Here is a 14137-nt window from a genome sequence, read left to right on the forward strand (position 1 = left end):
TCGCAGCCATAAGAGGTTTTAAAGGTGTATGTTTCGCTCAAGAGTGTCACTGCATTGAGCAACCGACAATTTCTGCAGAAACACCCACAGTCAGAACACCCACTATAGATTAGGATGTGTTTTAATCTTTGTGTTTCTGTAATATGTCACAACGTCATTGTCAACGTTGACATCTTTCCCCGAATGGACAATCAATTAATTTATTATCAGTGTTGTCTTTATCTCACAACATGGCTGTTTCATTGATCTGTGTGGGTTTGGATTTGGATTTGTAAGCTTTTCCCATTGTGTGTGTATCCATTCTGCACTATAGAATAGAATAGAGCTCCGGTCCAGGCATATCTTACTGGACAATGCAGAAAGTTGTAGCCTACAGCAGTAGGTCATCTGATGCAGTAGGTCATCTGTGTAGTAATTCCAGATAGGAAATGGCTTTGTCATAGTGCGCTACCACTGTTCTAGCCATACGATGTGGGTGGTTTAATACACGCAGAAGTCTATCATTAATGGATTGAAGGGAGAGATAGAGGGGGAGGGAGGGATTGATGGAGAGAGGGAGGAATGGGGAGAGAGAGATGGATAAGCGGGCAGTGTACTGTGATTAAGTAGTTATAGCCTACTGAACTGCTATTTTTAGCCAAGTACTGCATCTAGGGGTAGGTAGTGTAAAATCTGCATTTTGTGGAGCAGGCAGTGGAATGTGTATGTGTGGGTGACGATATGCATTATCAACGTTGGTGCCAACCTATATTGTACCATTTCGATATATTTCACATTTAAATGTGGAATACTCACAGTAGTTGAGACATGTCTTTGACAGAGCTGATTCTTCAACCAAAAACAGTGTATTCATACAGAGAGCGAGAGAATCAGAGACCGAGAAAAATAAATGAATGACTTGAAAGAGAAGAAGAAAGAAGAGAGGGAGAAAGTGGATTACTTTGCGCTGTGACGTTCAGATTGATCCTGTGGAGTAAAACCGAGACCTTTAGGCAGACACACTTTAAAACAGTACAATATAATCAAAAATATAGCGTGTCTACAGTACCTAAATTGATTAGGCCTACATATCGATTCCCCCCCAGTGTTGTTACATGGCAGTGGCCTTGGTGTATTTTACATCTGAGGATGTGTCGCTAGTCTCCTCCTGGGTCTCCTTATCATAACAGTTGATCACAGAGATGCCTGTGATTTATCCTCTAACCCCAGGGGCCCTCTCTCTCTAGCTCTAGCTCTAGCTCTAGCTCTAGCTCTAGCTCTAGCTCTAGCTCTCTGTCGGTGGAGGAAGTGGAAGAGCGCTGCCCACAGTCAAAGTCACAGCTATTTAACTCACAAAGGGCTTTATTAACTAAATGTCTAGTTGTACTGTGTTACCAGCTCTAAGCAGCACTGGCGCATGTTGAGAATGAATGTTGTGTAGTATTCCTGTTCCAACTTCCTGCCACACTGTAATAAGACTGGATTTCCTGACCCCCAACTGAGCGTGATAATTGGTCAAAATGTATAAAGCCCAACCAAATAACCCCCCGTAGCCCCACATTTCTTATCCGGTCAATCACATTGCCATGATTGAATACATGTATATATTAAATCCCATTACAGTATATCATTTTTTTTACACATAAAAATAAATAAATGGAAAGCTGAAAGTTAAAAAGTCATAAAAACCATAAAATCAGTGTTGATGTTGTCCTGGACTGGCCCTCAGACTAGTGTTCACAAGTGTGATGTGTCCTGATTTATCCTAATGGAATAGATTTGTTGGAAAACTCCACTTTGCTAAAGGTTTAACCTTCTCCTCCTCCAGCAATCAAATATTGATGGGTAATGTCATCATCTCTCAGTCATTAATGTTCAAGAAAGAGTATGTAGGAAGTTAGAAGTCCCTCAAAATCTTTGATGTACAGTGTGTGTTCTTTGAGTCTGTTTGATAAATTTGATGAGTTTTCAGAAATATGAACAGAGATAAATGTTAGAGTTCACCAGGAGCTTATTACTGTCTTATGTGTTATAAATGTCTTAACATCTAATGTATGTCTTATGAATGTGTTATGAATGTCTTATTAACATCTAATGTATGTCTTATGAATGTGTTATGAATGTCTTATTAACATCTAATGTATGTCTTATGAATGTGTTATAAATGTCTTATTAACATCTAATGTATGTCTTATGAATGTGTTATGAATGTCTTATTAACATCTAATGTATGGCTTATGAATGTGTTATGAATGTCTTATTAACATCTAATGTATGGCTTATGAATGTGTTATACATGTCTTATTAACATCTAATGTATGTCCTATGAATGTGTTATGAATGTCTTATTAACATCTAATGTATGTCCTATGAATGTGTTATGAATGTCTTATTGTGCAAACCGGTCTCATTAGAATATGTCTAAATTGTGACGTTTAACAGTTATTTGTCACCTGTGCTGACGTATTAGTTACAGAACACTAACCAATATGTCTTAGTGTTCTATTTTGAACTATTTTTGTTCTTCTGTTCCCAGTTCCTCTGCTTGAAGAATATCCGGACCTTCCTGACATCCCTCTGTGAGGTGTTTGGGATGAAGAAGACTGATCTGTTCGAGGCCTTTGATCTGTTTGATGTCCGGGACTTTGGAAAGGTAACAAAGACATACAGCTGCCAACTCTCCTCTCTGTTTGTTCTTACCTTAACAAAAAAGTCGTACAGGAAGTCCTGCAGAATATATCACAGGATTATCGTGTTGGTGTGTATGTTGTGTATTGGTGTGTATTGGTGTGAAGTGTAACGGATATCTGCAATGGTAAACATGGTGAGAGTTGGTTTTAATATGGCTGGTACAACAACAACATCTGACAGTGAAGCATGTGTGTTAGGCTCCGTTTTAAAGGGAGAAATGAGAAGTTGAAACTGTGTGTGGTGTTTCCTTCGCCTGCATGGCTGTCCGGTGCTGCCTTCTGTGGTAGTCAGTCTCACTTTAACAGGCTATGTCTTAACTGAGGAGGACAGGAGACAGATGACAGGGGCAGAGTTATCACTACAGAACATTAGAATATCACTACAGAACATCAGAATATCACTACAGAAATATCACTACAGAACATCAGAATATCACTACAGAACATCAGAATATCACTACAGAACATCAGAATATCACTACAGAACATTAGAATATCACTACAGAACATCAGAATATCACTACAGAACATCAGAATATCACTACAGAACATCAGAATATCACTACAGAACATCAGAATATCACTACAGAACATCAGAATATCACTACAGAACATCAGAATATCACTACAGAACATCAGAATATCACTACAGAACATCAGAATATCACTACAGAACATCAGAATATCACTACAGAACATTAGAATATCACTACAGAACATCAGAATATCACTACAGAACATCAGAATATCACTACAGAACATCAGAATATCACTACAGAACATTAGAATATCACTACAGAACATCAGAATATCACTACAGAACATCACTACAGAACATCAGAATATCACTACAGAACATCACTACAGAACATCACTACAGAACATCACTACAGAACATCACTACAGAACATCAGAATATCACTACAGAACATCACTACAGAACATCACTACAGAACATCAGAATATCACTACAGAATATCACTACAGAACATCAGAATATCACTACAGAACATCAGAATATCACTACAGAACATCAGAATATCACTACAGAACATCAGAATATCACTACAGAACATCAGAATATCACTACAGAACATTAGAATATCACTACAGAACATCAGAATATCACTACAGAACACTAGAATATCACTACAGAACATTAGAATATCACTACAGAACATCAGAATATCACTACAGAACATTAGAATATCACTACAGAACATCAGAATATCACTACAGAACATCACTACAGAACATCAGAATATCACTACAGAACATTAGAATATCACTACAGAACATTAGAATATCACTACAGAACATTAGAATATCACTACAGAACATCAGAATATCACTACAGAACATCAGAATATCACTACGGAACATCAGAATATCACTACAGAACATTAGAATATCACTACAGAACATCAGAATATCACTACAGAACACTAGAATATCACTACAGAACATTAGAATATCACTACAGAACATCAGAATATCACTACAGAACATTAGAATATCACTACAGAACATCAGAATATCACTACAGAACATCACTACAGAACATCAGAATATCACTACAGAACATCACTACAGAACATCAGAACATCACTACAGAACATCAGAATATCACTACAGAACATCACTACAGAACATCAGAATATCACTACAGAATATCACTACAGAACATCAGAATATCACTACAGAACATCAGAATATCACTACAGAACATCAGAATATCACTACAGAACATCAGAATATCACTACAGAACATCACTACAGAACATCAGAATATCACTACAGAACATCAGAATATCACTACAGAATATCACTACAGAACATCAGAATATCACTACAGAACATCAGAATATCACTACAGAACATTAGAATATCACTACAGAACATCAGAATATCACTACAGAACATCACTACAGAACATCAGAATATCACTACAGAACATTAGAATATCACTACAGAACATCACTACAGAACATCAGAATATCACTACAGAACATCACTACAGAACATCAGAATATCACTACAGAACATCAGAATATCACTACAGAACATCAGAATATCACTACAGAACATCACTACAGAACATCAGAATATCACTACAGAACATCACTACAGAATATCAGACCATCACTACAGAACATCAGAATATCACTACAGAACATCACTACAGAATATCAGAACATCACTACAGAACATCAGAATATCACTACAGAACATCACTACAGAATATCAGAATATCACTACAGAATATCACTACAGAACATCACTACAGAACATCAGAATATCACTACAGAACATCAGAATATCACTACAGAACATCAGAATATCACTACAGAACATCACTACAGAACATCAGAATATCACTACAGAACATTAGAATATCACTACAGAACATTAGAATATCACTACAGAACATTAGAATATCACTACACTAAATATCACTACAGAACATCAGAATATCACTACAGAACATCAGAATATCACTACAGAACATTAGAATATCACTACAGAACATCAGAATATCACTACAGAACACTAGAATATCACTACAGAACATTAGAATATCACTACAGAACATCAGAATATCACTACAGAACATCAGAATATCACTACAGAACATCACTACAGAACATCAGAATATCACTACAGAACATCACTACAGAACATCAGAACATCACTACAGAACATCAGAATATCACTACAGAACATCACTACAGAACATCAGAATATCACTACAGAATATCACTACAGAACATCAGAATATCACTACAGAACATCAGAATATCACTACAGAACATCAGAATATCACTACAGAACATCAGAATATCACTACAGAACATCACTACAGAACATCAGAATATCACTACAGAACATCAGAATATCACTACAGAATATCACTACAGAACATCAGTATATCACTACAGAACATCAGAATATCACTACAGAACATTAGAATATCACTACAGAACATCAGAATATCACTACAGAACATCACTACAGAACATCAGAATATCACTACAGAACATTAGAATATCACTACAGAACATCAGAATATCACTACAGAACATCAGAATATCACTACAGAACATCAGAATATCACTACAGAACATCAGAATATCACTACAGAACATCAGAATATCACTACAGAACATTAGAATATCACTACAGAACATCAGAATATCACTACAGAACATCAGAATATCACTACAGAACATCAGAATATCACTACAGAACATCAGAATATCACTACAGAACATCAGAATATCACTACAGAACATCAGAATATCACTACAGAACATCAGAATATCACTACAGAACATCAGAATATCACTACAGAACATTAGAATATCACTACAGAACATCAGAATATCACTACAGAACATCAGAATATCACTACAGAACATCAGAATATCACTACAGAACATTAGAATATCACTACAGAACATCAGAATATCACTACAGAACATCAGAATATCACTACAGAACATCACTACAGAACATCACTACAGAACATCACTACAGAACATCACTACAGAACATCAGAATATCACTACAGAACATCACTACAGAACATCACTACAGAACATCAGAATATCACTACAGAATATCACTACAGAACATCAGAATATCACTACAGAACATCAGAATATCACTACAGAACATCAGAATATCACTACAGAACATTAGAATATCACTACAGAACATTAGAATATCACTACAGAACATCAGAATATCACTACAGAACATCAGAATATCACTACAGAACATCAGAATATCACTACAGAACATTAGAATATCACTACAGAACATCAGAATATCACTACAGAACACTAGAATATCACTACAGAACATTAGAATATCACTACAGAACATCAGAATATCACTACAGAACATTAGAATATCACTACAGAACATCAGAATATCACTACAGAACATCACTACAGAACATCAGAATATCACTACAGAACATCACTACAGAACATCAGAACATCACTACAGAACATCAGAATATCACTACAGAACATTAGAATATCACTACAGAACATCAGAATATCACTACAGAACATCAGAATATCACTACAGAACATCAGAATATCACTACAGAACATTAGAATATCACTACAGAACATCAGAATATCACTACAGAACACTAGAATATCACTACAGAACATTAGAATATCACTACAGAACATCAGAATATCACTACAGAACATTAGAATATCACTACAGAACATCAGAATATCACTACAGAACATCACTACAGAACATCAGAATATCACTACAGAACATCACTACAGAACATCAGAATATCACTACAGAATATCACTACAGAACATCAGAATATCACTACAGAACATCACTACAGAACATCAGAATATCACTACAGAACATTAGAATATCACTACAGAACATCACTACAGAACATCAGAATATCACTACAGAACATCACTACAGAACATCAGAATATCACTACAGAACATCAGAATATCACTACAGAACATCAGAATATCACTACAGAACATCACTACAGAACATCAGAATATCACTACAGAACATCACTACAGAATATCAGAACATCACTACAGAACATCAGAATATCACTACAGAACATCACTACAGAATATCAGAACATCACTACAGAACATCAGAATATCACTACAGAACATCACTACAGAATATCAGAATATCACTACAGAATATCACTACAGAACATCACTACAGAACATCAGAATATCACTACAGAACATCAGAATATCACTACAGAACATCAGAATATCACTACAGAACATCACTACAGAACATCAGAATATCACTACAGAACATTAGAATATTACTACAGAACATTAGAATATCACTACAGAACATTAGAATATCACTACAGAACATCAGAATATCACTACAGAACATCAGAATATCACTACAGAACATCAGAATATCACTACAGAACATTAGAATATCACTACAGAACATCAGAATATCACTACAGAACACTAGAATATCACTACAGAACATTAGAATATCACTACAGAACATCAGAATATCACTACAGAACATTAGAATATCACTACAGAACATCAGAATATCACTACAGAACATCACTACAGAACATCAGAATATCACTACAGAACATCACTACAGAACATCAGAACATCACTACAGAACATCAGAATATCACTACAGAACATCACTACAGAACATCAGAATATCACTACAGAATATCACTACAGAACATCAGAATATCACTACAGAACATCAGAATATCACTACAGAACATCAGAATATCACTACAGAACATCAGAATATCACTACAGAACATCAGAATATCACTACAGAACATCACTACAGAACATCAGAATATCACTACAGAACATCAGAATATCACTACAGAATATCACTACAGAACATCAGAATATCACTACAGAACATCAGAATATCACTACAGAACATTAGAATATCACTACAGAACATCAGAATATCACTACAGAACATCACTACAGAACATCAGAATATCACTACAGAACATCAGAATATCACTACAGAACATCACTACAGAACATCAGAATATCACTACAGAACATCACTACAGAACATCAGAATATCACTACAGAACATCAGAATATCACTACAGAACATCAGAATATCACTACAGAACATCACTACAGAACATCAGAATATCACTACAGAACATCACTACAGAATATCAGAACATCACTACAGAACATCAGAATATCACTACAGAACATCACTACAGAACATCAGAACATCACTACAGAACATCAGAATATCACTACAGAACATCACTACAGAACATCAGAATATCACTACAGAATATCACTACAGAACATCAGAATATCACTACAGAACATCAGAATATCACTACAGAACATCAGAATATCACTACAGAACATCAGAATATCACTACAGAACATCAGAATATCACTACAGAACATCACTACAGAACATCAGAATATCACTACAGAACATCAGAATATCACTACAGAATATCACTACAGAACATCAGAATATCACTACAGAACATCAGAATATCACTACAGAACATTAGAATATCACTACAGAACATCAGAATATCACTACAGAACATCACTACAGAACATCAGAATATCACTACAGAACATCAGAATATCACTACAGAACATCACTACAGAACATCAGAATATCACTACAGAACATCACTACAGAACATCAGAATATCACTACAGAACATCAGAATATCACTACAGAACATCAGAATATCACTACAGAACATCACTACAGAACATCAGAATATCACTACAGAACATCACTACAGAATATCAGAACATCACTACAGAACATCAGAATATCACTACAGAACATCACTACAGAATATCAGAATATCACTACAGAATATCACTACAGAACATCACTACAGAACATCAGAATATCACTACAGAACATCAGAATATCACTACAGAACATCACTACAGAACATCAGAATATCACTACAGAACATCACTACAGAATATCAGAACATCACTACAGAACATTAGAATATCACTACAGAACATCAGAATATCACTACAGAACATCAGAATATCACTACAGAACATCACTACAGAACATCAGAATATCACTACAGAACATCACTACAGAATATCAGAACATCACTACAGAACATCAGAATATCACTACAGAACATCACTACAGAATATCAGAATATAACTACAGAATATCACTACAGAACATCACTACAGAACATCAGAATATCACTACAGAACATCAGAATATCACTACAGAACATCAGAATATCACTACAGAACATCAGAATATCACTACAGAACATCAGAATATCACTACAGAACATCACTACAGAACATCAGAATATCACTACAGAACATCAGAATATCACTACAGAACATCACTACAGAACATCAGAATATCACTACAGAACATCAGAATATCACTACAGAACATCAGAATATCACTACAGAACCTCAGAATATCACTACAGAACATCACTACAGAACATCAGAATATCACTACAGAACATCAGAATATCACTACAGAACATCAGAATATCACTACAGAACATCAGAATATCACTACAGAACATCAGAATATCACTACAGAACATCAGAATATCACTACAGAACATCAGAATATCACTACAGAACATCTGTGTTACATGAAAAACAGAGATAAAATAGTGCACATTTTTATTTTTTATTTTACCTTTATTTAACTAGGCAAGTCAGTTAAAGAACAAATTCTTATTTTCAGTGACGGCCTAGGAACAGTGGGTTAACTGCCTGTTCAGGGGCAGAATGACAGATTTGTGGACTAATGGACTAATGGAACTTTAACTAGTGGACTAATGGAGCTTTAACTAGTAGGCCACTGGACTAAGGGAGCTTTAACTAGTAGGCCACTGGACTAAGGGAGCTTTAACTAGTGGACTAATGGAGCTTTAACTAGTAGGCCACTGGACTAAGGGAGCTTTAACTAGTAGACCACTAGACTAAGGGAGCTTTAACTAGTAGGCCACTGGACTAAGGGAGCTTTAACTAGTAGACCACTGGACTAAGGGAGCTTTAACTAGTAGACCACTAGACTAATGGAGCTTCAACTAGTAGGCTACTGGACTAAGGGAGCTTTAACTAGTAGACCACTAGACTAAGGGAGCTTTAAATAGTAGGCCACTAGATTAATGGAGCTTTAACTAGTGGACTAATGGAGCTTTAACTAGTAGGCCACTGGACTAAGGGAGCTTCAACTAGTAGGCTACTGGACTAAGGGAGCTTTAACTAGTGGACTAATGGAGCTTTAACTAGTAGGCCACTGGACTAAGGGAGCTTTAACTAGTAGGCCACTGGACTAAGGGAGCTTTAACTAGTAGGCCACTGGACTAATGGAGCTTTAACTAGTAGGCCACTGGACTAATGGAGCTTCAACTAGTAGGCTACTGGACTAATGGAGCTTTAACTAGTAGGCCACTGGACTAAGGGAGCTTTAACTAGTAGACCACTAGACTAAGGGAGCTTCAACTAGTAGGCTACTGGACTAAGGGAGCTTTAACTAGTAGACCACTAGACTAAGGGAGCTTTAAATAGTAGGCCACTAGATTAATGGAGCTTTAACTAGTGGACTAATGGAGCTTTAACTAGTAGGCCACTGGACTAAGGGAGCTTTAACTAGTAGGCCACTGGACTAATGGAACTTTAACTAGTAGGCCACTGGACTAATGGTGCTTTAACTAGTGGACTAATGGAGCTGCAAATTAGACAAGGAATCAGAGACAGATGAATTAGTAAATGTATTGTTTTTTCATGCACTTCCCAACTCTAATGTGGTGTGGTGGCCTTCTGCTAAACGGTTAGAAAGACAAGGTAAAGGATTCCAGTGAAATACTAGGTGTGTGTTTTCTATGCTTCCTGTAGTCTAAGCTGTAAGTGAGAAGAAGAGAATTCACATGGTGGAGGTGGGGAAACTGTCCAAGCAAGCTGAGAGTAAAACAGAGAGAAAGTCATGTTAAAATTAGCAATTTATATTTGTATTTTTAATTTGGACCTAATATATTTCAGTTCAAAATAATGTGATATTTCATAGATAAGTGTTTGTGTTCCAAATTGCATATGTCACGCCTTGGTCTTAGGTTTTTGTGTTTTCGTTATATATTTTGGTCAGGCCAGGGTGTGACATGGGTTTACGTGTTGTGTTTCGCATTGGGGTTTTATAGGATTGGGATTGCTATGATTAGGGGTGTGTCTAGTTAGGTTTGGGCTGCCTGAGGCGGTTCTCGATCAGTCAGGTGTTTCTTGTTGTCTCTGATTGGGAACCGTATTTAGGTAGCCTGAGTTTCGCTTTGTCTTTTGTGGGTGATTGTTCCTGTCTCTGTGTAGTTTCACCAGATAGGCTGTAATAAGTTTCACGTTCCGTTTGTTGTTTTTTGTATTTATCGTTATTTCATGTACCGTCACTTTTTTCATTAAAGACATGAGTAACCACCACGCTGCATTTCGGTCCGACTCAATCTCGACAAACGAAGAACGCCGTTACAGAATCACCCACCACACACGGACCGAGCGGCGTGGTTACAGGCAGCGACCGCAGGAAAAGCGAAAGGAGGAATGGACAGGGGAAGACGTAATGGACAGCAATGGCATGGAGTATACGACGTGGGAAGAAATCGACAGGTGGGCGGCCGACCCAGAGAGAGTGCAGGAGCCCGCATGGGATTCGCTGGAACAGTGCGAAGAAGGCTATAGGCGAATGGAGTTGGAGAAACAGACACGGCGGCGCAGAGCGAAACCCGAGAGTCACCCCAAAAAATGTATTGGGGGGGGGCTCAGAGGGAGAGTGGCTGAGTCAGGAGATGGACCTGAGCCAACTCTCCTTGTTTATCGTGAGGAGCAAGGAGGAGACCAGAACCAGAGCCGGTGTTAGAGGTGAGCGAAGCAGAGACTGTGAAGGAGTTAATGGGGAAAGTGGAGTGGAGAGTAATGAGGGAGTTGCTAGCTTGGTGCTATAGATACCATATTCGTCCGACGGATCGTGTCGGGGATTTGATGGCACCTGAGTTAGCGCTCCATACTCGTCCTGAGGTGCGTGTTAGTCGGCTGGTGAAGTTGGTGCCAGCCTCACGCACCAGGCCTCCTGTGCACATCCCTAGCCTTGCACATCCTGTGCCACCTCCACACTCCAGCCCTCCGGTAGCAGCTCCCCGCACCAGGCTTCCTGTGCGTGTCCTCGCTCCAGTATCACCAGTGCCCGCACCACGCATCAGGCCTACAGTGCGCCTCGCCTCTCCTGCTCTGTCGGAGTCTCCCGCCTGTTCAGCACAGCCAGAGCCTTCCTTCTCTACAGCGCTGCCGGAGCCTCCTGCCTGTTTGAAGCAGCCTGAGCTGCCAGTCTGCAGGGTGCTGTCAGCCTGCATGGAGCAGTTAGTGCTGTCAGTCTGCATGAAGCAGCCAGAACTGTCAGTCTGCAAGGAGCTGTCAGTCTGCAAGGAGCTGTCAGTCTGCAAGGAGCTGTCAGCCTGCATGGAGCAGTCAGAGCTGTCAGTCTGCAAGGAGCTGCCAGTCTGCAAGGAGCTGCCTGTCTGCAAGGAGCTGTCAGCCTGCATAGAGCAGTCAGAGATGTCAGTCTGCATGAAGCAGCCAGAGATGTCAGTCTGCAAAGAGCTGCCAGTCTGCAAGGAGCTGTCAGCCTGCAAGGAGCTGCCAGTCTGCAGGGAGCTGTCAGTCTGCAAGGAGCTGTCAGTCTGCAAGGAGCTGTCAGTCTGCAAGGAGCTGCCAATCTGTAAGGAGCTGACAGTCTGCATGAAGCAGCCAGAGCTGCCAGTCTGCAAGGAGCTGCCAGTCTGCAAGGAGCTGCCAGTCTGCAAGGAGCTGCCAGTCTGCAAGGAGCTGCCAGTCTGCAAGGAGCTGTCAGCCTGCATGGAGCAGTCAGAGCTGTCAGTCTGCAAGGAGCTGCCAGTCTGCAGGGAGCTGTCAGTCTGCAAGGAGCTGTCAGTCTGCAAGGAGCTGTCAGCCTGCATGGAGCAGTCAGAGCTGTCAGTCTGCAAAGAGCTGCCAGTCTGCAAGGAGCTGTCAGCCTGCATGGAGCAGAGCTGTCAGTCTGCATGGAGCAGCTAGATCCGCCAGTCAACCAGAATCTTCCAGATCTGCTAGTCAACCTGAATCTTCCAGATCCGCCAGCCAGCCAGGATCTACCGGAGCCTACTACCTACCTGAGCTTCATCTCAGTACTGGGCTTCCTCTCAGTACTGGGCTTCCTCTCAGTACTGGGCTTCCTCTCAGTACTGGGCTTCCCCTCAGTTCCGGGCTGCCCCTCAGTTCCGGGCTGCCCCTCAGTTCCGGGCTGCCCCTCAGTCACGAGCTGCCCCTCAGTCCCTCACCCGGCGTCTCGAGTCCAGAATAGCTCGTATCTTGTACGCCGGGGACCCCTCGATGTCCAGAGGGGGCGGAGGAACCTCCGGAACCTCACCTTCCTGCATGGGACCAGCTACCACCGGCCTGAGAAGAGACACATGAAACGAGGGGTGAATACGATAATACGAAGGAAGTAATAATCGATAACAAACCTCATTTATTCTCCTCAGGACTTTAAATGGCCCTATACACTGCGGACCCAGCTTCCGGCAGGGCAAGCGGATGGGCAGGTTTCGGGTCGAGAGCCAGACCCTGTCCCCAGGTGCAAACACGGGGGCCTCACTGCGGTGACGGTCAGCTCTCTTCTTCTGCCTTATACTTGCTTGGCGTAATGACTCTTGGACAGCCCTCCAGGTCTCCTTAGAGCGCTGCACCCACTCCTCCACCGCAGGAGCCTCAGTCTGGCTCTGATGCCACGGTGCCAGGACTGGCTGGTACCCCAACACGCGCTCAAATGGTGACATGTTGGTAGAGGAGTGGCTTAGTGAGTTCTGGGCTATTTCTGCCCAGGGAATATATCTCGCCCACTCCCCTGGCCGGTCC

General features: G+C 39.9%; 1 protein-coding gene across 2 annotated transcripts in view; it reads left to right on the forward strand.

Annotated features, from left to right (window-relative positions):
• Positions 1–14137, forward strand: part of LOC109883904 (guanine nucleotide exchange factor VAV3) — a 113046-nt gene that overhangs the window by 2973 nt on the left and 95936 nt on the right. For both annotated transcript variants that reach the window (XM_031810412.1, XM_031810413.1), the window contains exon 2: positions 2516–2632. In XM_031810412.1, coding sequence (XP_031666272.1) covers positions 2516–2632 — 117 coding nt within the window. The remainder of the gene's footprint in view (positions 1–2515; positions 2633–14137) is intronic.

Source organism: Oncorhynchus kisutch, linkage group LG30 (assembly GCF_002021735.2).
Source record: "Oncorhynchus kisutch isolate 150728-3 linkage group LG30, Okis_V2, whole genome shotgun sequence".
Classification (NCBI taxonomy): Eukaryota; Metazoa; Chordata; class Actinopteri; order Salmoniformes; family Salmonidae; genus Oncorhynchus; species Oncorhynchus kisutch.